Here is a 26,839-nt window from a genome sequence, read left to right as displayed (position 1 = left end):
CTAAATGTCCTCCCAACAGGGGAACATCCTCTCTGCGTGTGGCCTGAGGACCCTTTAGACCTTGCTCTCTACTTCCAGGGATTTGCCCTTCCCACCAGAGCACCTCCAGGTATTGAGCTGCAGAGTTTCAGACTCTGTGCTCCCCCTGGTTATGGAATCTTAATAGAATTTAAACCCTCTCCTTTCTCCTTTCTCCCTTTTTTGTTCAGCCCCTGAAGCTGTTTTGACTCTTACTTTTCTCTGAAGCTGCTTTCGGGAGGGGGGAGTGCTTTTCTAATATTCTCCCCCTGTCTCCATCCTCTCTGCACAAGCAAAAACAGCTCCCTGACCTCTGAGACTTCTCTCTCCCCCAGTTCACCTCTCTGCACCACATACCTGCTGAATTCTGTGCTTCAGGTTGTGCAGATTTTTGTGTTAATCCTAAAATCAGTTTTCTAGGTGTACAAGGTGGTTTAGCATTGATCTAGCTGCATTTCAGGGATGAGAGACTAAAAAAAAAAAAAAGCTTCCATGCTGTTCTGCCATCTTGTCCCCTCCTCTACCTTAATGTTTTATAGAAGAAAACTTGAAAGTATCAAGATGTCCTTTTAAAAAATTAATAAATATCAAGGTCTACTGACACAATTTTTATTACTCTTTTTTTAGCTTTTATTTAGCTTCCATTTATGTAACATACAGTGTAATATTAGTTTCAAGTGTACAACTTAGTGATTCAACACTTATATATGATGCCCTGTGCTCACCAAAACAAGTACACTCCTTAATCTTCATCACCAATTTCACCCATCCCCCTACCTACCTCACATCCAGTAAAACCTCAAATTTGTTCTCAGGGTTAAGAGTCTGTATCTTTGTGTACCTCTCAATTTTCTTGCCATGATCACTTGTTTTGTTTCTTAAATTCCATGTATGAGTGATATCATATGGTATTCGTCTTTCTCTGACAGACTTATTTCACTTGGCAAAATAATCTGTAGCTCCATCCACATCATTGCAAATGGCAAGATTTCATTCTTTTTTATGACTAAGTAATATTTCATTATATATATATATATATATATACATATATATATATATACACACATATATATATATAAAACCTTTTTTCCCAAATTTTTCTTTAAATTCCAATTAGTTAACATACAGTATGATATTAGTTTCAGGTGTACAATTTAGTGAATCAAAACTTAGATATGACACCCTGTGCTCATCATAACATATGCACTCATTAATCTCCATCACCTATCAAACACATTGCCACTCAATAACCGTCAGTTTGTTCTGTATAAATTAAGAGTCTGTTTCTTGCTTTTCCTCTCCTCCCCCCCCCCACCATGTTCATTTGTTTTGTTTCTTAAATTCCATATATGAGTGAAATAATATGGTTTTTGTCTCTGATTTATTTTACTTATCATAATACTCTCTACCTCCATCCACACTATTGCAAATTACAAGATTTCATTCTTTCTTATCGATGAGTATTATGCCATTGTAATATATATATCCATTCCACATCTTCTTTATCCATTCACCAGGGTATGGACATTTGGGCTCTTTCCATAATTTGGCCATTTTCTTATGCTGCTATAAATATCAGGGTGAATGTATCCTTTCAAATTAGCATTTTTGTATAATTTGGGTAAATAACTAAGGGTGCAATTGCTACATAATCAGGCAGTTCTATTTACAAATTTTTTTAATTTAGTTTTAATTTTTTTAATGTTTATTTATTTTTGAGACAGAGAGAGACAGAGCATGAATGGGGGAGGGTCAGAGAGAGAGGGAGACACAGAATCTAAAGCAGGCTCCAGGCTCTGAGCTGCCAGCACAGAGCCTGATGCGGGGCTCGAACTCACAGACCATGAGATCATGACCTGAGCCAAAGTTGGAAGCTCAACCGACTGAGCCACCCAGGCTCAGCCCCTATTTATGAATTTTTAGGGAACCTCCATACTGTTCTCCAACATGGCTGCACCAGTTCTCATTTCCACCACAGGGCAAAAGTGTTCCCCTTTCCACATCCTCACCAACATATGTTGTTTCATGTGTCGTTAATTTTAGCCATTCTCACAGGTGTAAGTTGGTATCTCATCATGGTTTTGATTAGTCTTTCCATGTTGATATGTGATATTGAACATCTTTTCATGCATATGTTGACCATATGGATGTCTTCTTTAGAAAAAAAAAGTGTACTCATGTTTCTGTCCATTTATAACTGGATTCTTTGGTTTTTGGAGTGTTGAGTTTTATAAGTTCTTTATATATTTTGGATACTAACCTTTAATGAGATACATCATTTGCAAATATCTACTCCCATTCTGTAGATTGCCTTTTAGTTTTGATTGATTCTTTTGCTGTGCAGAAGCTTTTTATTTTGATGAAATCCCAATATATCATTTTTGCTTTTGTCTCCCTTGCTTCAGGAGACATATCTAGTAAGAAGTTGCTGTGGATGATGTCATAGGAGTCACTGCCTGTGTTCTTCTCTAGGATTTTGATGGTTTCCTGTCTCACATTTAGGTCTTTCATCCATTTTGAATTTATTTTTGTGTATGGTGTAATAAAGAGGACCAATTTCACTCTTTTGCATGTTGCTGTTCACTTTTCCCATTATCATTAAGAGACTGTCTTTTTTCCATTGGATATTATCTCCTGCTGTATCAAAGTTTAATCTACCATATAGTTGTGAGTTGATTTCTGGGTTTTCTATTCTGTTCTGTTGATCTATATGTCTATTTTTGTGCCAGTACCATAATGTCTTCATAACTACAGCTTTGTAATATAACTTGAAGTCTGGAATTGTCATGCCTCCAGTCTGCTTTTCTTTTTCAAGGTTTGCTTAGCTATTCGGGGTCTTTTGTGGTTCCATACAAATTTTAGGATTGTTTATTCTAGCTCTGTGAAAAATGCTGGTGGTATTTTGATAGGGATTGCATTAAATGTCTAGATTGCTTTGGGCAAAATAGACATTTTAACAATATTTGTTCTTCCAATCCATGAACATGGAATATTTTTTCATTTCTTTATGTCATCTTCAATTTCTTTCATAAGTGTTTTATAGTTTTTGGATTACAGATATTTTACCTCTTTGGTTAGGTTTGTTCCTAGGTATCTTATGGTTTTGCAATTACAATTTGGATTATTCTTTTAATTTCTCTTTTCAGCTGTTTCATTATTGGTGTATAGAAATGTAACAGATTTCTGTACATTGATTTTGTATCCTGCATCTTTCCTGAATTTGTGTACAACATCTTGCAATATTTTGGTGGAATCTTTCAAGTTGTCTATATAGAGTATCATGTTATCTGCAAATAATGAACATTTTACTTTTTTTCTTGTCAATTTGGATGCTTTTGATTTCTTTTTATTGTCTGATTGCTGTGGCTAGGACTTGCCATACTGTGTTAAATAACAATGGTGAGATTGGGCATCCCTATCTTCTTCCTGACCTTAGAGGGAAAGCTCTCAGTTCTTCCCCATTGAGGATGATATTAGCTTTAGGTTTTTCATATATGGACTTTATTATGTTGAAGTATGATTCCTCTAACCCTACTTTGTTACAGTAACTATCATGAATGAATGTTGTACTTGGTCAAATGCATTTTCTCCACCAATGAAAGGATCATATGATTCTTATACTATCTTTTATTAATATGGTATATCACATAGATTGATTGGCAAATATTGAAACACCCTTGAAGGCCAGAAATAAATCCCACTTGATTATGGTGAATGTACTGTTTGATTCAGTTTGCTAGTATTTTATTGCCTACATGTTCATCAGGGATATTGGCCTATACTCTTTTTTGGTGCAGTCTTTATCTGGTTTTGGTATCAGGGTGATGCTAGCCTCATACAATGAATTTGGAAGTTTACCTTCGTTTTCTATTTTTTGGAATAGTTTGAGAAGAATGGGTATTAACTCCTCATTAAATATTTGGTAGAATTTACCTGTGAAGCCATCTGGCTCTGGGCTTTTGTTTTTTGGGAGATTTTTTGATTACTGATTCAGTTTCTTTGCTGGTTTATCACTCTATTCAAGTTTTCTGTTTTCTTCCTGTTTCAGTTTTCATAGTTTATGTTTCTAGGAATTCATCCATTTTTCTAGGTTGTCCAATTTGTTGACATATATTTTTTTCATGATATTCCAATTGTATTTCTGTGGTGTTGGTTGTTGTTTTTCCTCTCCAATTTGTGACTTTATTTATTTGGGTTCTTTCTTTTTTGGTAAGTCTGGCTCTAGGTTTTTCATTTTATTATATTTTTTTAAACAACCAGTTCCTGCTTTCATTGATCTGTTCTATTAGGTTTCTTTGATTCTATATCATTTATTTCTGCTTTAGCCTTTATTATTTACTCCCTTCTGTTTGCTATAGGTTTTGTTTCTTGTTCTTTTTCTAATTCCTTTAGGTGTAAAGTTAAGCTGTTTATTTGAGATTTTTCTTGCCTCTTGAAGTGGACCTGTATTGCTATCTCTTTCCTTCTTAGGACTGCTTTTGCTGCATCAGAAAGGTTTTGGGCCATTGTGTTTTTATTTTCATTTGTTTCCATGTATTTTTTATATCTTCTTTGATTCCCTGGTTGATCCATTCATTGTTTAGTTTAACACTCATGTATATGCTGAAGTTTAAACAGCATGCTGTTTAACATTCATGTATATGTGGTCTTTCCAATATTTTTCTTATAGTTGACTTAAAGTTTCCTAGTGTTGTGTTCAGAAAATATGCATGATATGATCTCAATCTTTTGGTACTTGGTGAGGCCTGAACTATGACCTGTAGAATGTCCCATGTGCACTTCCAAAGAATGTGCATTCTGCTGTTTTAGAATGGCATGTTTTGAATATATCTGTTAAATCCATCTGATCCAGGGTGTCATTCAAAGCCATTATTTCCTTGTTGATTATCAGCTCAGATGATGTGTCCATTGATGTAAGTATGGGTGTTAAAGTCCTCTACTATTATTGTAGTAGTATCAACGAGTTCCTTTTTTGTTGTTGTTTTATATATCTGACTGTTCCATGTTGGGAGCATAAATATTTACAATCGTTAGATCTTCTTGTTGGATTATCCCCTTTATTATAATATAGTGCCTTTCTTCAGTCTTTGGTTTAACATCTACTTTGTCCAACATAAGTATTGCTACTCCAGCTTTCTTTTAACATCCATTTGCATGATAAAATTTTCTCCATCCCCTCACTTTCAATCTTAGGTGTCTTTTGGTCTAAAATGAGGCTCTTGTAGGGAGCATTTACATGGGTCTTGGGTTTTTTTTTAATTCATTCTTACACTGTTTTTTTTCTTGGCATGTTTGGTCCATTTACATTCAGAGTAATTATTGATAGATATGTATTTAGTGTGATTTCATTATTTGTTTTATTGTTGTTTCTGGAGATACTCTCTGTTCCTTTCTTGTCTTTGTCACTTTGGGTCTTTACTTTCCACCTGAAGAGTCCTCTTTAATACTAGCAATGCTGATTTAGTGGTCACAAACTCCTTTAGTGTTTGTTTGTCTGGGGAACTATTTAATTTTCCTTCAATTGTGTGTGATAGCCTTGCTGGATAGAGTATTCATGGCTACATGTTGTTCCCATTCAGCATTTTGAGTGAATCATGCCACTCCCTTCCGGCTTGCCAAGTTTCTGTTAGAAATCTTCACCTAGTCTTATGGGTCTTCCCTTGAAAGTTAGGAACTTCTTTTCTCTTGATGCTTTTAAGATTTTTTTAATTACTTTATTTTTCAAATTTAATTATAATATATCTTGGTGTTGTCCAGCTTTTGTTGATTTTGATGAGACATCTCTGTGCCTCCTGGATCTGGATTTCTGTTTCGTTTCCTAGATTAGGGGAGTTTTAAGCTATGATTTCCTCAAATACATTTTCTGCCCGCTTCTCTCTCTTCTTCTTCTGTGACTCTTATAATGTAAATGTTATTACATTTGATGGAGTCACTGAGTTCCTTAATCTATTCTTGTGTTCCATAAGTCTTCTTTCTCTCTTTTGTTCAGCTTCATTATCTTCCATTATTTTGTTCTTTATATTACTTATTCTTTACTCTACTTCTTCCAGCTTGTGTTTATTGCACAAGCATGTTTCCAATGTCAGTGTTGCATTTTTTGTTTCTGACTGATTATTTTTTAACTCTTTTATCTCTGTGGTAAGGGTCTCCCTGAAGCCCCCTATTCTTTCCTCCAGCTCAGCAAGTATCCTTATGACTGTTGCTTTAAATTTTCCATCAGGCATGTTACTTATATCTGTTTCACTTGGATCTGTGGCTTTGACCTTATCTTGTTGTTTCATTTGGGATAAATCCCTCCATCTTCACAGTTTTTTATAAGTCTCTGTCTTCTTTGCTGTGTTAGACAATCCAGTCATGTTTTCTGTTCCTGAGAGTAATGGCTTTGGGAAGAAGAGGTCATATACTATCCATGGCCTGAAGCATCAGGGAATGACTCTGGTATATGCTGAATGTTTTCTGTTGTGTTTTAAGTGCTCCATCATTCAGGCCAGTCCTCTGCAGACATTCTCCTTGCCTACATTGGTCAGTGTTTGGTCCCTGATCTTAATGTAGTGAGGTTTAACTAAGTGTGCTCTGGTCTCTTTGTGAAATGAGACATGATGCTACTTTCAATAGAAATGAAGCCCTGCAGAATGCTCTGGCCAGGAGATGCAATGTGGACAGGGGTTTCTGCTGGTCCTCTAGGGAAGGGGCCCACTATGCTGTCAGTGATACAAGCTAGACCTAGAAGGACAGTACCTCCAGAGCACAGGGGTGAGGGACCTGGTGTAAGCAGCCTAGGAAGCTAGTGTTGGTGCTATGGTGCTTATTGCAGGTGGTTCTGTGTTTATGTTGAGGAGTGTGAGTAGGGAGAAATGGCACCAGCTATCTCCCTTGTCCTTGGAGAGGTACATCCATGCATAATGTCTGTGAGGGAAGCACTCTGAGAAGATCAAATAATCTTCCCCTATATGTCCCAGGTGCTTTTCAGATAGCTGTTTCCACACTATCAGACTCTGGGGTGTATACTGCCTTCTTTCCAGGAGCAGCGCAGTGCCTTCTGGGCTCTATCCCAGCCAAGCTTGCTGACTTTTATAACTCCCGGCTTTAAGAATATGGTGTGGGCAGGGGTCTGCACTGGTCTTCTTGGTGAAGGGCCTGCCAAGCTGGAATTGAGGCAGGTTTGATTGAGAAGGTCAGTTGTTCCAGAGCACAAGAGTGTGGGACCTGGTTTAAGCAAGTTAGGCAGCCAGTGTAGGGCCAAGGTGCCCTCTGTAGTTGGCCCTGTGTTTGTACTGAGTGGCAGATGAGGGAAATGTTGATAGCCAGCTCCTCTGTCCTCATAGAGGCATCTTCCTGAACTCTGACTCTCATGGAGGTACTCCAGGAAGAGGGAGTAATCTCCCCCTGTGTGCCCCAAGCATTCTTCAGATCACTTTTCCCATGCCATCTGCCCCTTGGTTGTTTGCCTGCCATCTCTCCAGAATTAGGGCAGTACACTCATGTCTGTATCATAGCCAAGCACACCAACATTTAACCCTCCCCCGCCCCAGTTGCAAGAACTCATGAAAATCAGCTCCTCTAATTTTCCCAGTCAATGGCTTTGGGGAAATGTTCTCCTTGTGCATTCCCCTGTGCTTTCCTCTCTCTCTCTTGCCTTTCTTCATGACCATGCCCCTTCCCCTTTGCAGCACCTGCCATCTATTTTTTTCTCACAAACCATGTCTCTGCACCTCTACCTTCCTCAATGTGGCTTCTTCTCTGCCTTTAGTTGTGGAGTTTGCTCTGTCAGTCTTCAGGTTGATTTCTGGGGTATTTAAAATGATTTGATAGTTATCTAGCTGTGTTTGAGGGATAAGATGAGCCTAGAGTCCTCCTATTCTAACGCCATCTTAGCTCCTCCATGATAGCACCCTTAGTTGCACATGTGTCTATTTCCCTATAATGTTCTGCAGGCCATAAGTACTTTTAGTGTTTTTTTTTTACTTAATATTTTAATTTTAATTTTTAAAATTATTTTTTAAAGTTTATTTATTTTTGGTAGAGAGAGAGATAGGGAAGGAAAAACAGAGAGAAAAGGAGAAAGAGAATCCCAAACAGGTTCTGCACTGTCAACTCAGAGCCTGACGTGGGTCTCTAACTCACAAACCATGAGATCATGATCTGAGCTGAAATCAAGAGTCAGATGCTTAACCAACTGAGCCACCCAGGTGCCCCATTACTTACTATTATTTTAAATGCATGTATATTTTTTAACCTCCCCCAAATCTTTGTCAGTTCATGTGTAATATTTACTGGTTAAGTGCTTATAAAAATTGGTTTGCTTATTCTTTGTGCTGGGTCCGAGTATTTGCTATTAAGAAGCATGTTTTTGTTCTGATTGTTTTTCCTATTTTGGGGAGGGGTTAATTCCCTTGGGCTTATTCCCCAACGTGGATCAACTGGATCAATAAGTATAAACTATGCCTTATGTATGATTTTGCATCCACGTTTTCCAGAATTCTTTATGGCTATATAGACAGAATTAGCCTGGTGTACAGTGCTACCAGCAATGTGTAAGTGCATCCATGTCATAAACTCCTGCCAGAACCATTTCATAAATAATTATGTATATTTATTTTGTACTGACTGACCTGGAAACCAGAGACATAGAGGCAGGGAGGCAAGTTGGAATACTACTACCATAGTCAAGGTCTAAGTAAAAAAGACCTGAGTTTTGGTAATTACAAAACTAACAGATTCAAATTCATTATAAAACATTGACTAAGTGCCTATTATGTGCCAGGCCTGTACTAAATATATTAGTGCTTATTTTTTTTAAGTTTATTTACTTTGAGACAGAAAGAGAGAGGAGCAATAACACATGCATATGAGTGGGGGACAGGCAGAGAGAGAATCCCAAGCAGGCTCTGCACTGTCAGTGCATAGCTGAACTGTGAGGTCATAACCTGAGCCGAAATCGAGAGTCAGGTGCTTAACTGACTGAGCCACCCAGCACCCCAGTACCTAATTAATTTTTTTTTTATCTCTGTAAGTTAAAGTATTATTGGTCTTCATTATATAGATGAGGAAACTAAGAATTATCAAATTGATGTAACATGCCCTAGGTCACACAAATAGAAGTTCTAGAGCTGGGTTTCAAACATAGACTTTCTGAAGAATTAAGCTGCTGGAAGAATGAAAAGCAAAACAAAACAAAAACAAACAAACAAAGCAAAACCAAAATCAACCAACAAAAAAAAAAGATAGAAAGAAAGGAAAACAAATGCATAGTTATTAGTGACCAAAAGTAAGTGGGGGCCAAGGGAGGTAGCCAAGATAACTCCAATATTGGGTGCCTGTTCATGAATAGTGTTCCAATTGTCTAACCACTCAAGTTCTTGGTGGTGTTCTCTTTCAGGAGACTCTGACAGTTTCAGCAAAGTGCGGCCTCTAGGAGAAAAGCCAACCATTGTCCGTCCTCCAGTGAGGCCTCCAGATCCTCCGTGCCGGGCAGCTACTCCCCAAAAGCCAGAACCAAAGGCAGATATTGTGGTTAGCAATGCAGGGGGAATCTCATCGTCTGTGTAAGTAGAGTTGTTCCTCATCCTTGACCTAAAGGTCATGTTAGGCCATCAGGAGTTCTTTCAGGATCACCATTATGATTATGAAGAGTATACAGTCTACAACCCCAGGGCTTAGTTCACTTAATAGTCTAGGGAAATGTCACAGACAAGCCCTGTTTGGTGTGTTGCACTCATCACTCAAGGCTGACAGATTTCACTAAAACTGCCCTGATCTCTGTAGGGTGATAAGATTACCTTCTGTTTTCATGTTCCCTTTGGAAATTTTTTTGTATTTTCTTGTTATTGCTACTGGTTTTTAAAGTAATTTAATGAACAGATTTATTTATTGTACTTGTGCCTTTAGGCTTTTTTTTTATATCAAGGGTATGATTTTTAAAAATCTTCCAAAATGGGGGCGCCTGGGTGGCTCAGTTGGCTGGGTGTCCGACTTCGGCTCAGGTCGTGATCTCGCAGTTTCTGAGTTCAAGCCCCATGTCAGGCTCTGTGCTGACAGCTCAGAGCCTGGAGCCTGCTTCGGATTCTGTGTCTTCCTGTCTCTATGCCCCTCCCCTGCTCATGCTCTGTCTCTCTCTATCTCAAAAATAAATAAAACATTTTTAAAAATCTTCCAAAATGTCTCAGATTCTCCAGAGAACCTCTTGCAAAGTAGGAACTGAGCTGATTTCTAGCAGTTTTTCCTGAGGTGGGACTGGAAGCCAAGGAACCAGGCATAGAGTGGCTAAGGTAGGAGCATAGCAGCTCTCACAGATCAGCCTTTCATGGCCACAGTTAGCCTGACTGGTCTCTCTTCAGCCAGTGCTTGGGATCCCTCTCATATACTGCCTCCTGTATTCCTTTTTCTCATGTCTCTTGTTTTCTATAATTGTAAAATGGGGGAAATAGGAAAAAGAAAGACTCTACCATGTTAATTAAGTAGCTAAGTGTATTTACAAAAATGGCAAAAATTTATACTTTGAAACCAAAGACTTGTTTCACTTATTTCTCACAAGAATAGCCTGAACCAACAACATACTCAGACCATTCTGAACCAAGGGAAAGCAAAGGGCATTAGGCATAGCCTTGCAGTAGCTTACGGTCTCTGAGTCATTTCACATTCTGATGCTTGGGTTTCTTCTCAGACCCAGGTCCTTTGCAAGCTAAGGCAGACCCTTCAATTGGTGCCCATCTGGTTTATAGTTTTTGTGTTGCTCATTGTCTATTGGTTCTCATATGTATTCCAGAGAAACTCATGGGACTTGATTGGCTTCTGTTTGCAGGGTGGCTTCCAGGACCAGGTTCTTTGAAACAGCTTCCCGAAAAACAGGAAGGTAAGACATATAAGTGACAGAAGAAGAACCAAGTTACTTTTTATTTAATGGATCATGAGCATTTCATTTCCTCTCTTACATTCTGTTTTTCTGTTTCTCTGTAGCTGTCTCTGTCTCTCTGTCCCTTTCTCTCTCCTAGTTCTCTCTGTCTCCTCATCTCTCACCCTGTATATTTGTCTTTGTCTATATACATGTGTGTTTCTCTTTGTTACTCTATTTGTCTCTCTCACACTTTCTTTCTCTCTGTTTTTGTCATTCTCAGTCTCTTTCTCTCTTTGTGTTTTTCTACTTATATCTCTGTTTCTGTCTTTGTCTCTCTGTCTCCTATCTGTATATTTCACTCTTTTTCTGTCTTTCTCCATGTCTCTCTTTCTTTGCCTATCTCTGTATCTGTTGTGCCATTGAGTCTCTGGCACTGTTTTCCATTTCTTCTTCCTCCTCCTCCTCCTCCACCTCCTCCTCTTCTTTTCTTCTCTTTTCTTTTCTCTCTCTCTCTCTCAGACGCAGATATACAAACAGTACTCACATACTAAGTAACACTACAAAAAATATTACACTCAACATAAGTCTTTTTTTTGTTAGTTTACTTATTTAGACTCTATTATATTCTAAAAGAGCAGCTGATAGGAATACACATAATGTAACACTCTAACATAAGCAGCCTTAGAATAAGCAAACATTAGGTGGTATGATATAAATCACCTGGAAAAAATTGAGGGAACAAAAAACAAATAGATTTGCCTTCAACTCCAGACCCACTGAAACAGAATCTCCAGGAGTGGGGCCTGAGTATGTTTCTTTTTTCTCTTCTCTTCTCATATCTTTCCTCTTTCTTCTCTTTTCTTCCTTTCCTTTCCTTTTACTTCCTTTCTTTCCTCTTTCTTTCTTTCTTTCTTTCTTTCTTTCTTTCTTTCTTTTCCTTCTGTCCTTCCTTCCTTCTTTCCTTCCTTCCAGTTTGTTTTTAAAACTTCTAAGATATTGATACAGATTGTCCAGAGTCTGGCATCTGAGACCCTTTAGGCTATAACATCTAGAGAAATGGCTGCATAGTCTTTAGGGACTCTTTTGTGAGCTTGCTCCATGTTGCTTATCAGAGAGTTTGAAATTGTGCTTCCTGATGGGTGATAAGAGTATAGCTTTTCTAGGTGGTCAGTTAAAAGAAAAATGTGCCAACACTGGAGCTGGGGTATGCTTAACACTATCTAGTCAATGCTGTGAGACCTAACTCACCAGTACATGACCCTGCACAGCAAGTCACCCTAGTTCTGCTTGGCAGTCAGCCATTAGACCAGACCAAATTTTCCTTTGACAATAATTTACCATTTATTCTACCATAACAGATAAAAATGATGTTACAGTCCCAGATTTCTCTTCCAATACAATAAAATTTTTACCTAGGATGTTTTTAAAACAGGCTTAGTCAAATGTCCCTCTTGAAAAAAAAATAAGAGAGAGAGAGAGAGAGAGAGAGAGACAGAGACAGAGAGACTCTTAATATAGCACCTGCCTGTGAGCAGGATCACATCCTATTTCCTTGGTGATTCTTCCTCCCTCCCTAGAATAAGCCATATGAGAAATAACTACCAAGGAAATGTAATGAAGTAAACTAGAATTAACAGAATGAAATGGGTACATCTAAAGGAAAGCTTTTTTTACAGGGTACTTGAATGATTCAGTGGGTTAGGCATCCAACTTTGGCTCAGGTTGAGCATCCAACTTTGGCTCAGGTCATTATCTCAAGGTTCTTGGGTTCATGTGCCACGTTGGGCTCTGTGCTGACAGCTCAGAGCCTGGAGTCTGCTTTGGATTCTGTGTCTCCCTCTCTCTCTGCCCCTTTTCTACTCACACTCTGCCTCTCTCATTCTCAAAAATAACATTAAAACATTTTTTTAAAGGAAAACTTTTTTAGAGGAAGTGATACCTAAGTTAGAGCTTAAAAGATGAGTAGAAATACACCAAAACATATAAAGAATTCATTGGTAGCCTTGGACAGGGAACCGAGACAATGAGAGAGAATTTGTAAGAGGCATGAACAAAGTCCAGTAGAATCTTGAAGGCAGGCCAGCTTCTAAAAGGAAATTATAGCCAAACTGATGTTGAAAGTATGGAAACATTGTCTGAGGTACTGTCACTACTGGCTGAGCTATGTCAGCTATGTCAGCTACTGCTCAGGGAATTCCTGGACCAACTTACAACATGAGAGGGCTGTAGCCAAACCAGTCATTTCAGGCTAGAGAACAACTCTACTTATCCTATGTTTAGGCTTCTGAAACTTAGATTTAATTCTGTACTTTACCTCCAGATACCACCTTGGCAGAGGTGTGGGCAACACCAAAATGGATACACCTATCCTCCAGTGTGTCATGAGCCATAGAGACATACTCTGTATCCACGGGTTCCTCCCATTTAGTATCCACGTAGAAAAAACAACACTTCTGTCTAGGCTCCCACCTTGTAACCCCCATTTGTATTAGTACATCTACATCAGTACCATCTATAGACATTGTTGAAAAGCTCTTCTCTCATCTCTGATGAAAATAATCATCTGTTTATCCTTTGTTTATCCTCCTTTTTGCTTCCCATTTGTACCCCTGACTGTAGCCTGACATTTGAATCACCTCACTTCCTCATTCATCTCCTTTCCATAACCAATAAAAAAATTAAATCTCAAATGACAGTGAGAAGTGGTTCATCAAGAAGAGAAAGGAGGGCAAGATAGTTCAACAAGGCAGACAGCTTATGCAAGACAAGTTCAGTAAGTCATTAGTGTTACACTTTGGCTACAATGTGGGGGTGAGAAGAGGGAAACTTACTTGGAGGTGAGGCCAGAAAGATACTTTGGGGCCAGATTTTAAAGACCTTATATGACGTACAAAGGGTTTTTGTCTTTATACTATACTCTATGATGAGTCATGGAGCTTTTAAACATGACAATGCATAGTCTGAGATGACTGAATTGTAAAAAAATCATTCTAGTAGTACTGAGAAAGATAGATGGGAGAGTAAAGACTGGAGATAGAGAGACTAATTAGGAGGATAATCATCATGGCAACAGTTAATGAGGCCTTAACCTATGACATTGCCAATACAATGGAATAAAATGGACAGTTTTGAGATAGACACAATGAGACCTTGCTGATTTTTCAAACATGGAGCATTGGAGAAGGATTAAAAGGGGATAAAAGTCTATTCTAGAAAATTAAGTGTATGATAACAATAATGAGTCATGGAGGAACAACTTTTGTGGGAAAGTGTTGCTCCCCTCAATTTTGGACACAGTGATTTTAAGACCCTGTGGAATATCAAGAAATAAATATCCAGTGGGGGTTGAGAGAAAGATAGGAGCAGAGTAGGAGGACCTGCGGCTCACCCATCCCACAAACACAACTAGATAACTAAAAATCATCCTAAATGCCCCCAGAAATAGACAGGAAGACTGATAGAACAAACTCTACAAATAAAGGTAGGAAATAATCCACACTGAAGAAGGTAGGAAGTGTGGAGAGGGCATTTAGGGGAGAAATGGATCGCTGGTATATGCAGGGGAGGGATCAGTGCTCACAGAGAAGGGCAAGAGATAGAGGATCACAGAAGAATGCACAAGGAGAATATTTCCCCAGGGTTGTTGGCTTGGAAAATGAAAATGGATGAATTTTTTGAGTTCTTGCAACAAGTGGGGCTTAAAGCATGTAGTTTTAAGGGAGAGTGGACTCTGCTGTGATAGAGGCTGGGGGGCACTGCGCTGCTCCTATAAAGAAGGCAGTATACACCCCCAAGTCTGATAGTGTGGAAACAGCTATCTGAAAAACACCTGGGACATATGGGGGAAGATTATTTGCTCCTCTCAGAGTGCTTCCCTCATAGTCAGTGTGCATGGAGGCACCTCTCCAAGGACAAGGGAGATAGCTGGTGCCATTTCTCCCATTCACACCCCTCAGCATAAACACAGAGCCACCTGCAATAAGCACCATAGCACCAACACTAGCTTCCTAGGCTGCTTACACCAGGTCCCTCACCCCTGTGCTCTGGAGGTACTGCCCTTCTAGGTCAAGCTTGTATCAGGCACAGCATGGTGAGGCCCTTCCCTAGAAGACCACCAGAAACCCCTGTCCAGTTTGCATTTCCTGACCAGAGCATTCTGCAGGGCTTCATTTCTATTGGAAGTAGCATCATGTCTCATTTCACAAGCACACCAGAGCACACTTAGTTAAACCTCACCACATTAAGACCAGGGACCAAACGCTGTCCAATGTAGGCAAGGAAAATGTCTGCAGGGGACTGGCCTGAAGGATGGAGCACCTAAAACACAACAGAAAACATGCAGCACACACAAGAGACACTCTGTAAAGCTCCAGGCCATGGACAGCGTGGGGCGAAGGGAGTGGGGGTTCGTGTTCACTTCTGGAGCAAGAGCTCACTGCTGCCCTGGCTTTCAGTCATACTTTCCCTAGTAAAAAAAAGACACCTGCAGATCTCAGGGAGGCGGGACTTGGTATAAGCAGCTCAAGCCTCTGCTGTGTGGGCTATGCCACTAGCTGATGTCCCTCATTGCTCATATGATGGATGTAAAATGGTGTTAGCCCACTCTCTTTCCCAGCGAGGTGACTTTGCTTCCACTTCTTTTCAGGAAGCCCTCACAGAAGAGTGAACAATCTCCCCTCTTGTGTCCCAGGCTTCCATCAGATCCCTACCTTCATCCTATTTACTGGCCTTCTGTCCACCCAGCAGTGCAGTGCTGCTGTGTTTTATCTCAGGCGCACAGCTGGGTTTCAAAACTGCAAATTTTAGGGACTTGGTGTGGCAGGGACCCACACTGATTCTCTAGGAGGGACTCACTGCTTTCTGCTGGTACCAGTTTGTCCCAGAAAAATAGTCACATGATCACACAGGGGCTTGGATTTTATGGTAAAGTTCAACAAAAAGCCCTCATCCAGGTTAGCTGCCCTCAGTAGCCTTTATGTTAATGAATGGGACAGCTCAATGGTGCCCACTGGCTCTTTTGTCCCTTGAGAGGCAGTGTCACCTCTTCCAAATGCAGTCCAAGAAGAAGAACTTTCTCTCTCAGTTTAACCCAGGAGATCCTCAGAGAACACTGACTACTTTCTGGCTTTGGGTCTCCTTCTCCACAGGAGCAACACTATACCCACCAGGCTTGACCCTGATGATGGTGCAGACTTCTAAAACTTCAGACTATCAGCTTGGCTGCTTGTAAAAACTGGCTATAATAAGCTCCTCTTGTATTCTCAAGTCACTGGTTTTGGGGAAGTGTTTTTCTTCTGCAACCCCCTTGCATACTGCTTTCATTTGTCATCTCTCTCTCTTTCCCTTTGTCTATTTCTCCTCTCTCTGTGATCAGGGCTCCCTCCTCTCTGCAGCACCCACGATTCTTTTCTAGCCCCCAAATCACATCTCCAAACCTCCTACCTTCCATAATATTGCCTCTTTTCTCCCTCTAGTTGTGTAGTTTGTTCTCTCAGTCCTCAGATGGATTTCCTGGGTGTTCAGGATGATTTGATAATTACCTATCTATGTTCAAGGGATGAGGCAAGCATAAGATCCTCATACTACTCTGCCATCTTAACTCCTCTTATTAATTAATAAAATTGGTAAGCCTCTAGCCAGGCTTACCAAAAAGAAAAGAGAAAAGACACAAACAAATAAAATCACAAATGATAGAGGAGAAATAACAACCAACACCACAGAAATACAAACACTTAGAATATTATGAAAAACTATATGCCAACAAATTGGACAAACTGGAAGAAATGGATAAATTCCTAGAAACATATAAACTACCAAAAATGAAACAGGAAGAAATAGAAAACTTGAACATACTAATAATCATCAAAGACATTGAATCAGTAATCAAAAATCTCCCAGCAAACAAAAGTCCAGGGCCAGATGGCTTCATGGAGAAATTCTACCAAACATTAAAGAAAGAATTAATACCTATTTTTACGCAAACTGTTCCAAAAAATAGAAAAAGAAGGAAAACCTAGGAAGTCATTCTATAGGACCACAACATTACCTGAATACCAAAACCAGAATAAGACTCCACTAAAGGAGAAGTACAGGCCACTATCCTTGATGAAGATGGATGCAGAAATTCTCAATAAAATACTAGCAAACCAAATCTAACAGTACATTAAAAGAATCATTCACCACAATCAAGTAGGATTCATTCCTGGGCTTCAAAGGTAGTTCAATATTCACAATTCAATCAATACTGTATACCACATTATTAAAAGAAATAATAAGAACTATATGATTTTTTTCAATAGATGCAAGGAAAGCATTTCACAATGTACATCATTCATTAAAAACCCTCAAGAAAAGTTGGGTTACAGGGAACATATCTCAACATAATAAAGGCGATACAAGAAACCCACAGCTAATATCATCCTCTATGGGGAAAAACTGAGAGCTTTTCCTCTGTGGTCAAGAATTAGGGATTCCACTCTCACCGTTATTTAACATAGTACTGGAAGTTCTACCCACAGCAAGCACACAGCAAAAAGAAATAAAAGGCAACAAAATCATCATCAAAGAAAAAGCCAAACTTCCACTCTTTGCAGATGACATGATACTCTGTATAGAAAACTCAAAAGACTGCTACACAAATTCAATATAGATGCAGGATACAAATTCAACATACAGAAATCTGTTGAATTTATATGCACCAATAATGAAGCAGCTGAGAGAGAAATCAAGGAATCAATCCCATTTACAATTTCACCAAAAACCATAAGATACATAGGAATAAACTTAACCAAAGAGGTAAACAGTCTGTACTCTGAAACTATAAAACACTGATGAAAGAAATTGAGGACACAAAGAAATGGAAAAACATTCCATGTCCATGGATTGGAGGAACAAGTATTGTGAAAATGTCTATATTACCCAAAGCAATCTACACATTTAATGCAATTCCTATCTAAATACCACCAGCATTTTTCAGAGAGCCAGAACAAACAATCCTAAAATTTGCATGGAACCACAAAAGACCCTGAATGGCCAAAGCAACCTTGAAAAAGAAAAGAAAATCTGCTAGTATCACAATTCTGGAGCTTAAGTTATATTACAAATCTGTAGTGATTAAGATAGTACGGTATTGGCACAAAAATAGACACATAGATCAATGGATCAGGGACCAGAATAGAAACTTCAGAAATGAACCCACAGCTATATGGTCAATAAAACAGGAAAGAATTTCCAATGTGAAAAAGTCTCTTCAACAATCAGTGTTGGGGAAACTGGACAGCAACATGCAAAATAGTGAAACTAGACTACTTTCTTACACCATACACAAAAATAAACCCAAAATGGATCAAAGACCTAAATGTGAGAGAGGAAACCATTAAAATCCTAGAGGAGAACACAGGCAGTAACCCCTTTGGCATCAGCCATAGCAACTTCTTACTAGATGTGTCTCCTGAGGCAAGGGAAATAAAAAATAAACTATTGGGACTTCATCAAAATAAAAACCTACACGGTGAAGGAAACAATAAACAAAGCTAAAAGACTGAAAAAGAGCCTACTGAATGGGAGAAGATATTCGCACATATCATATCTGATAAAAATTAGTATCCAAAATATATTTTAAAAAACTTATGAAACTCAACACCCAAAAAATGAATAATACATTTAAAAAAGTGGGCAGAAGATAGGAATAGACACTTTTCCAAAGAAGACATACATATGGTCAACATATGCATAAAAATATGCTCAATATCACTCAACATCAAATGGAAATCAAAACTACAGTGAGATATCACCTCACACATGTCTGAATCAACAACACCAGAAACAACAGGTGTTGATGAAGATGTGGACAAAGGGGAACCCTCATGCAATTTTGGTGGGAATGCAAACTGGTACAGCCACTCTGGAAAACAGTATGTAGGTTCATCAAATGGTAAGAATAGAACTACCCTATGATCCAGCAAATGCACTACTAGGTATTTGTCCAAAGGATACAAAAATACTGATTCGAAGTGGCACATGCACTCCAATGTTTATGGCCGCATTATCAACAATAGCCAAATTATGGAAAGAGCCCGAATGTCCTTCAACTGATGAATAAATAGATAATGAAGAGATGGTATATATAGAATGGCATATTACTCACCTATATAAAGGAATTAAATCTTGGCATTTGCAACAACATAGTTGGAGCTGGAGAGTATTATGATAAGAGAAATAAGTCAGAGAAACACAACTACCATATGATTTCACTAATATGTGGACTTTAAGAAAACAAGCAAAGGGGGGAGATTGGAGATAGAGAGACAAATGATGAAACAGACTTAATTATAGAGAACAAACTGGTGGTTACCAGAAGAGAAGGGGGTAGGGGATGTTGTAAATACATTGTGGGGATTAAGGAAACACTTGTGATGAGCACCAGGTGTTTTATGGAAATGTTTAATTACTGTATTGTACACCTGAAATTATTATTATACTGTGTGTTAGCTAACTGGAATTTAAATAAAAAATAAAAAAAAGAAATGTCCAGTAGGTAACTGCAACTTAGACTAGTAGTTGAGGTTGAATCCACAGAGATTTAGGGGTAGAACTGTTGAATACAGCCACTGTGCAACTTCACGGGACATTTACATATACTACGATGTGAATAGTGGCCCCTTGGTGGGTTCTCAGTATTAACCATGAATGGGAGTAAGATCACTCAGGAAGTAGATATAAATAGACTTAGGAAAGGACAGAAAAACAATGCTATGGAAATAGCCCTATTGTCATTCTATCTATTGTCTGGGATGTTCTGGCAAAACTATATAGGCCTTCATTCTTTAGGATTGTCTCTTCCCTCCAGCTCTTCCCAGACAAGGCTAACTTAGTATGGATCTAAGCATATTAAGGGGCTGGGGAAAGTTGGTTGGGTCTTTAAGGCAAAGGGTGATTAATGTTTTGAATGGCATTTGCCATTCTACCTTGTCCTTATCCCTATGAGAGATAATCACAGAATATAGGTTTTGGTCTTGGGCCAGTTTCTCTGGGCTCCCCTAGCCTCCCATTGCCTAAACACTAAAAGGATTATTCTGACACCTGAGAGATGTCTTTGTATTTAGGTTACTGGGCTTTCTAAAACTGCCGAGAGGCATCCCAACTTATAAGCATAGATCTAGATGCTTTGAAACATTTGGATGGATTACTTCCCATTTTTCAAATGGATTCTTTGACACTGGCCTGGAAGGGTCACCCATCCCCTTGCTTTGCCTTTCCGGTTCTGATTTCTAGAGACTTAGTGACATATTTTTCCTCCTTTACCCACAGTTCTCAAGGAAGACTTCCTGGAGATGAGAGTTGAGGCCTCAGGTATGTATTCTTCACCCCTGATTACAAAACCTTATTAAATATAAGCCTTCTTTATGGAATTTGAACTTTTGAGGACTTTAGTCTTGAGGGTCCAGAGGGTAGGAGCTCCCTCCCTGTCTCAGTTCATAACCCTTATATTTACTGCCTTCTAATTCTGAGGTTCCCTGTGTTTTTAAGTCTCCTTCCTCTTTCCTTCCTTTCTCCTCCAACCAAACTACAGCATGGTTTTACAAGTTGCCTTTGGATAAAGTTCATTAGAAATCCTAGACTGTGACATTTGGGGCAAGTACATTTCATTCTCTTAGCCTCAATTTCCCAATCTGTACAATGAAAATTTGGAACTGTCTAAATCTGACATTCTTTCGGTCTATAAGAAAATCAGTAAGCTCTCTTTTGGTATTATAGCAAGTACCATGAGTCCACTTCAGTATCATGTAGAGACTTGGCAGCTTTAGAACAAATCACTATTTAAGTCCTAACCCCAAAACCTTTATCCTTAGTCCTGTATATTTGTTTAATGCAAAATACTTCCACTTCCATTATGCAAAATACTTTCACTTCCATTATTTTATTTGATCCATATAAAATGCCAGAATAAGGAGAATAATATGTATTTTAACTCAGCCAATAAAGGAACTGAGGTTCAGGGGTGCCTGGGTGGCTCAGTCAGTTAAGCATCTGACTGTTAATTTCAGCCCAGGTCATGATCTCATGATTTATGAGTTTGAGCCCCACATCAGTCTCCTTACTGACAGTGCAGAACCTACTTGAGAGTCTCTCTCTTAGCCCTTCCCCTGCTCTCTCTTTCTCTCTCAAAATAAATAAATAAACTTTAAAAAAGGAACTGAGGTTCAGAGGGGATAAGTAACTTGGTAAGGTCACAAGAGTCACAGAGATCATGGAATTTTTTTTTCTCTACCAAGGAGTTCTAATTGGCTATCAGGTTTCTGGCATGACATTAACCAATATAAACATAAATGAGATCTGGGTATCTGAAGAAGAACTTTCCATTTGTCTCCTAGCCTTCTTTTTCTTCTTATCACTGCCAGTCCTATGTGGTCCATGGGTTGATAAGCTTTTCCTTAGCAGCCCTCATGGAGGTGAAGTCCCAGAAAATCAGTTCAGGTATTGTAGTACCATAAATGCAATGGCTACTCTAGGTGGGTAACCTCAGAGGTATCAGGCTTCATCTCCTGTGGACTTTTAGGGAATAAGGGTTGAGGTCAAATGGACACAGTTTCCAGTCCTGATTATAGCACCATCTTAGGCCTGTCTCAAAGGATCTGAGTTGTAAGGGCCTTTTCCTAGCCAGCCTCTGTTGCTCAGAAGATTAGCTACCAATTATATGTTTAGCTACCCAACAAGAGAGGTGTCACTCCTCAGTGGCTGGTAAGTACTTGACCAGTTCTAGCTAATTACCTACTCTCTTCTTTCCTTTTTAGGTTTTGAAATCCTTGGTCTCAGAGGATCCTCCACAGGTTCTGGAAGGGTCTTCTTCAAACCCTTGTGTGTTGAGTCATTTTGTGCTGAGGAGAGCAGCTTCTTCCTGGCCTTGCACCTTCAGGCTCTAGGATGCTATAAAATAAGGGGCACATGTCTTAGACACAGGTTTATTTCTCCTATGTATTCTGTCTTCATTCCCTCTGAAGATCTATGTTGAGCTACTATATGACTGTGAATGGCTGAACACCCTCAAGCCAGACTGCAGAAACCAAGCTATCTACTGACCTGAGTTGAAGAAAGGACCTTAGTTTTCAGCTCTTCTCTGAATTTTACTGCCTCCTCAGAAGACCATGGAACTCTGAAAGATTTTGGACTAAAGACTGATCTCAGAGGTCTTACCCTAAAGTAGAAGCTACTTGAGTTGGGGGCCATTGCCCATTGTAGAAGAGTAGGAATGTTTGCTGAACATTGGAGAATATTAACATGTCTCTAACTAAGGATAAGGAGGCTGGTACTAGGTTGGAGTTCTGGCACTGCAGTATATTACCAAGAACCTGTCTGCTCCTATTGGGCCAGACAGCATGAGTGATGCCAAACACAACCTCTACATGTGGACTCAAAAAGTGGCCTTCCTGTTTTTACATATAGCCACATAGGACAAATCTACAAAGAATATTTTGCATGTTGAAGCCTAGGTTTTTTTGAGTTATTTTTCCTGTTTTTTTTTTCCTGACAGCTTCATTTCCAAACAAGAAAGATACAAAAGCTGAAAAATAGTTCTTTTAAAAATGCAGGCTGTATTTGTCCTGCACGAGTTCCATTCCTGGGTCAAATACTGGGAAAAATTGTTAAGATGGATTGAGTCCAGGCAGCTGGCACTATTGCTTCATGTTTGCCTTATACAGATAAGCAAGCTCTTTTATCTCCTCCAAGAAACAACTCCTATCCCAGTGTCCGTGGATTCAGAAACTCCACGAAGCTTCTGAAATGGTATGCAGAACTCCATGACAATGTGCCTTTTCTGGGGAGATGGTCCATAGCATTCTACTGAATTTCAGATGGACCTGTGACCCGATAAAGGTTAAGAACCACAGCACTTGAGATAAAAGATTCTATTTACAACCCATAAAGTATATGATTGGAAGAGCCTTCCAAAATTATTTATTCTAACTGCCTAATTTACCTTTGGAGAAACTGAAACAATGCAAGTTATTAGCCAGGCCTAAACAAGATCCTAGGTCCCTGGGTTCCCGTGCAAGTTTCTTTCCATTTTACAACACTTGTCTTTATGATTGGTGGCTTTAGTGGTCATCATTTTGAGTGTTTGGTTTTTACCCTCTTTACTGAATCCCACATATTTTTCATCAAGTGGAAAACTTTAAGACATAAGCTCCTGGTGTTCCATTTGCCATCTCAGTCATTGGAAAAGTACTAAAACACAACTGGTTTATTGAGTAGTCAAAAATCTGAGTAAACATCTCTGAGTCTTGTTTGTTGATGGGAGGCTGCTGGAGAAAGTGTCATTGCTTGTGTTCCCATGCAGGTGTCTAGACCATAGCCTGTCTTTAGAGTCTGTATATTTATAATGTGACCAAGTGTGACAGAAAGGATTTTCCTACTTGGACCCTTCTAGCAAGACCCTGACTATGGAACTGAGAGAGAAGCATAGACATGGGTGGGAAGAGGGGAAGGAGAGAAGGAAGGAGAGGGAGATGGATGAAGGGGAAAAGAGAGAAACACACATTCTCAAACCGACTCTGAGATGCCTTTGAAACAGTGTTACTGAAAGGTGATAGTCACTTTCAAGACTGAACTCAACATGGTTTATTGGTGAATTAGTAACATGTAGGCTAAACACACTGATAGCCTTGTGGAAGTTATTGAGTGGAAACTTGATGCCATTCCCAATAGACATGCCCAAGTAGCCACATAAAACTCTCTCAGCTCTACCCAGTCTCAAAGACCAAGTTAATAAGAACCAGTAGCAAGAAAGCCAAGTAGCCATCATTCTACCTGCTACTCACCCCCAAAGGAATTTTCTGTGAGACTACTGGCCTCACCCAGGAAGTTCTTGTTGAGCCCTGGTCTCAGAGCTGTGGCGTCTTTGTTCTGCCCCCATTAGATGAATGATTAAAGCAAGCGGGTGTGTAGATTTTGGCCACATATTGAAAGATTATTGAGAACCAGAGAAAGCCACTGCAGTCCCAGTTGAATAGGTGTCCTAGAAATGTGACCATGAGATTGCTGTGTGTTTTCTGGGACATATATAGATCAAGACCCTGAGCTAGAAAGTTGGGACCACCAGTATGGCTGGATGTCAGGAAGCAGTAACTGGATAGCTCTGCCCCTGCCCTAGTCTATACCCAAAGAATGCCCCCAAATGAACCTCAGAGCCTCCTCTTTTGCACTCTGATTTAAAGAGCAAAAACTTTTGTGGTGAGGCACACCATCATGGAATGAAACTGTCTTGGCTCAGGCTTAATGGATGAATAGTCATTCAGAAGAGGCTATTGGAATGGGATGATAATTGAAGAGTGACAACTATAGGAAATTACCTACATACCTTGGCCAGAAGGTTAGATAAACTGTCAGTGGATGAACTGTAAATCTTGAACTGACAGTAATAACATTTATTAAGCACCTACTAAGTTCTAAGTGCTTTATATACATAATCTCCTTTGTCCTTACAACAATCATGCAGAGATGCTATTCTCCTCATTTTACAGATAAAAGATTTATGGCCCAGGAGGCTAAAGTAACTGGCTCAAATTCACACAGAAAGTAAATGACAGGACCGTGGCTTGAAATCCAGGCCTCTCTGACTCCATGCTGGTTTCCCTTTGTCACAGAGAAGCTACATTACTGGAATTGGCATGACTCTATGACTTTTTCTCCCTAATAAAATATTAGAAGGCCAGAATTTGAGGGGAATTTGGGGATGCAGGTCTAGTTTACAGGGGAACAAAAACTGAGCCGAAAGAGATTTCTGAGTTGGGCTTTCTCCTCACCTTCCATTTATGCATTCTGTAATGTTTTTAAAAGGATCATTCAATTTAACCTTGTGAAATGAATGGTTTACTTTTTAGTTGGTAGTTGTTGAGTCCTTGGCTTAGCTGTTTTTCAAAGGAAAAAGGATCCTTGTATGTGTCTATGTACTTTACCAAGGCTGTAGCATGTGTATTTTCAGTCCAAGAGATTGGAGATATCCACACAGACAGTTTAAGAATCAAAAAAGGTATTTGTGGCTCTCTGGTACTTATTACCTTGGGGTAAAATCGTTACAACGTTTTCTGTGGTGATCGCAAAATTAAGAGGTAGTGTAGAATAAGAAATGTTATTGAAGTTTTTGCTTAAAAAATGTGGGGAGGTTGTCCAGCTACAGGATGTGGATGTAAAATTCAGCATCTGATTTCAGTAATGAAACAGTGTCATATAGAGTATAAAATAACTGGTTTTGTGGGAAAGGATTCTTCCCTTTTCTAGAACTTCCTTGATTATGTAATAACTAGAATAGAGTAGAAGAAGATGTATCTCTGTGGCCAGAAAACACATTGCTTTCAAAAGAACGTAGATCAATGATATTAGTTTTAACGTAGCTGCAAGCAAATGGCCTTGACACATTACAATCCCCAAAAGCTTCAGAAGCATGTAAAAATTTCAGACGGAAGCAAGATACCTTGAAAAGATGTTTCTGATGAAGAAGAAACCTTCATTTTCATGAAGCACTTGATGCCAAGGACATTAATAGATGCTAGAAAGACTGCCTATGTGAAATACATATATAACAGACAAAAGAAGGAGGTCCTTGGGCCCATTCATGTGACTTTCAATAAAATATGCAGACTCTTTAGTATTGATGTCCTCTATCTGCATTTTTTTCATGGAAACAATCTTTGAGCATATTAGACATGATGCTGTAGCTGCCATGCACTGCTCGTGTTGTCTTTTGCAATTCTAAGGACATACAGGCACAGAATCTTTTATTACCAAGATTCTCAAGCTATAGTCTACTTTGCACCAAGCCCTTGTCATTTCCTCGGGCCTTACAACATCACTGCAGGATGGGTAATAACCCCATTTTATGGATAAGGAAACTTGAGGTTCAAGGAAATGAGAAATTACTTTGTCCAAGATCACACAGCTAAGGATTGATAAAAATACAGGACTGGAAACTACAGAGGTCTTACAGTTTCTACTACATCACACTACCCCTTAGGAGTAAAGAAATCCTGATGGTAAATGGAGAACATGCTTTAGAAATGAGACTGATGGAAACAACATCTATAAGTATTTCTACTACAAATGTGGTTCATCATCAGCCTCAGCATCATCATTACCCGGGAGCTTGTTAGAAATGCAGATTCTTGAGTACTACCACAGACAACTGTAATCATAACTTTTATTTTAATAAGATCTTGATATTTCAGTGTACATTAAAGTTTGAGAAACACTGATATAAGGCATTTGAGACCAAAAAAGGGTTGAGGAAGGAGATTTTTTAGTGAGGCAAAGACCAAAAATGGTGGATAAGAGCATTCTGGTATGTTGAGAGTGTTTACAAAAGATTGTGTCCGTAGCTGCCTGCTTCTTGCACTACTTTGTACGTGGCCTTGTACTTTGATGACATGTGAATGAAATTTCTCCACTTCAAAGAACAGTGAAACCAGCCTGGGGGAAAAGACTGAAAAATCACTTGATTTTCAAATTTCTGACCATTAAAGGCAGTAGAAAGGCAACATGTGGTCGTAGGAAGACCTACTTTCAGAAGCCCTGGTAGGGGGATCCAGACTTGCTCTGTCACTGACTCTCTGTAATGCTCAGCAAGTACCTTGCTCTCTCTAGGTCTCAAATTGTCTTTAAACAAGGTAGTCTCAAAGGTACTTTTAAGTTTTGATGTTCTGTTATTCTAAGCTATGGGTTTTGCTACAGCTTACATTTAATTAAAACATGGATAACTCTATAGGGTTTTGTCAGGCCTTAGTTTAACATCTTCAGTTAACATAATAAGGGTTAGTCTGAGAGAAAATCTCACAGTCATGACAAAGCAACATTAATGGGCACTGCAAGGAACTGGGAGCGCCATGACTCTAGTTAACCAGCTTGAAATTGGCTAGACAATTTTTAAATTTTACAAATATGAAATTTTAGAATCAATTGTTTCAAACCACATACTTGGGAATCAATTCCTATATC

At 39.1% G+C, this 26,839-nt stretch overlaps 1 protein-coding gene across 8 annotated transcripts in view; it reads left to right on the top strand.

The window, feature by feature from the left end:
- The window catches only part of OPHN1 (oligophrenin 1), a 573,279-nt gene extending 547,783 nt beyond the window's left edge, over nt 1-25,496 (top strand). For 7 of the 8 annotated variants that reach the window (XM_053202415.1, XM_053202413.1, XM_053202412.1 and 4 more), the window contains 4 exons: nt 9,398-9,563; nt 10,820-10,870; nt 20,162-20,203; nt 21,646-25,496. In XM_053202415.1, coding sequence (XP_053058390.1) covers nt 9,398-9,563; nt 10,820-10,870; nt 20,162-20,195 — 251 coding nt within the window. In that variant the 3' untranslated portion in view covers nt 20,196-20,203; nt 21,646-25,496. Of the gene's footprint in view, nt 1-9,397; nt 9,564-10,184; nt 10,287-10,819; nt 10,871-20,161; nt 20,204-21,645 lie in introns of all 8 variants that reach the window. The other variant, XR_008290128.1, reaches the window with a different exon arrangement.
- Nucleotides 25,497-26,839: the final 1,343 nt, after the last annotated feature.

This window comes from Acinonyx jubatus, chromosome X, assembly GCF_027475565.1.
Source record: "Acinonyx jubatus isolate Ajub_Pintada_27869175 chromosome X, VMU_Ajub_asm_v1.0, whole genome shotgun sequence".
NCBI classification, from domain to species: Eukaryota; Metazoa; Chordata; class Mammalia; order Carnivora; family Felidae; genus Acinonyx; species Acinonyx jubatus.
Note: the sequence above shows the minus strand (reverse complement) of the source record. Positions and strands in the feature narration are given on the sequence as shown.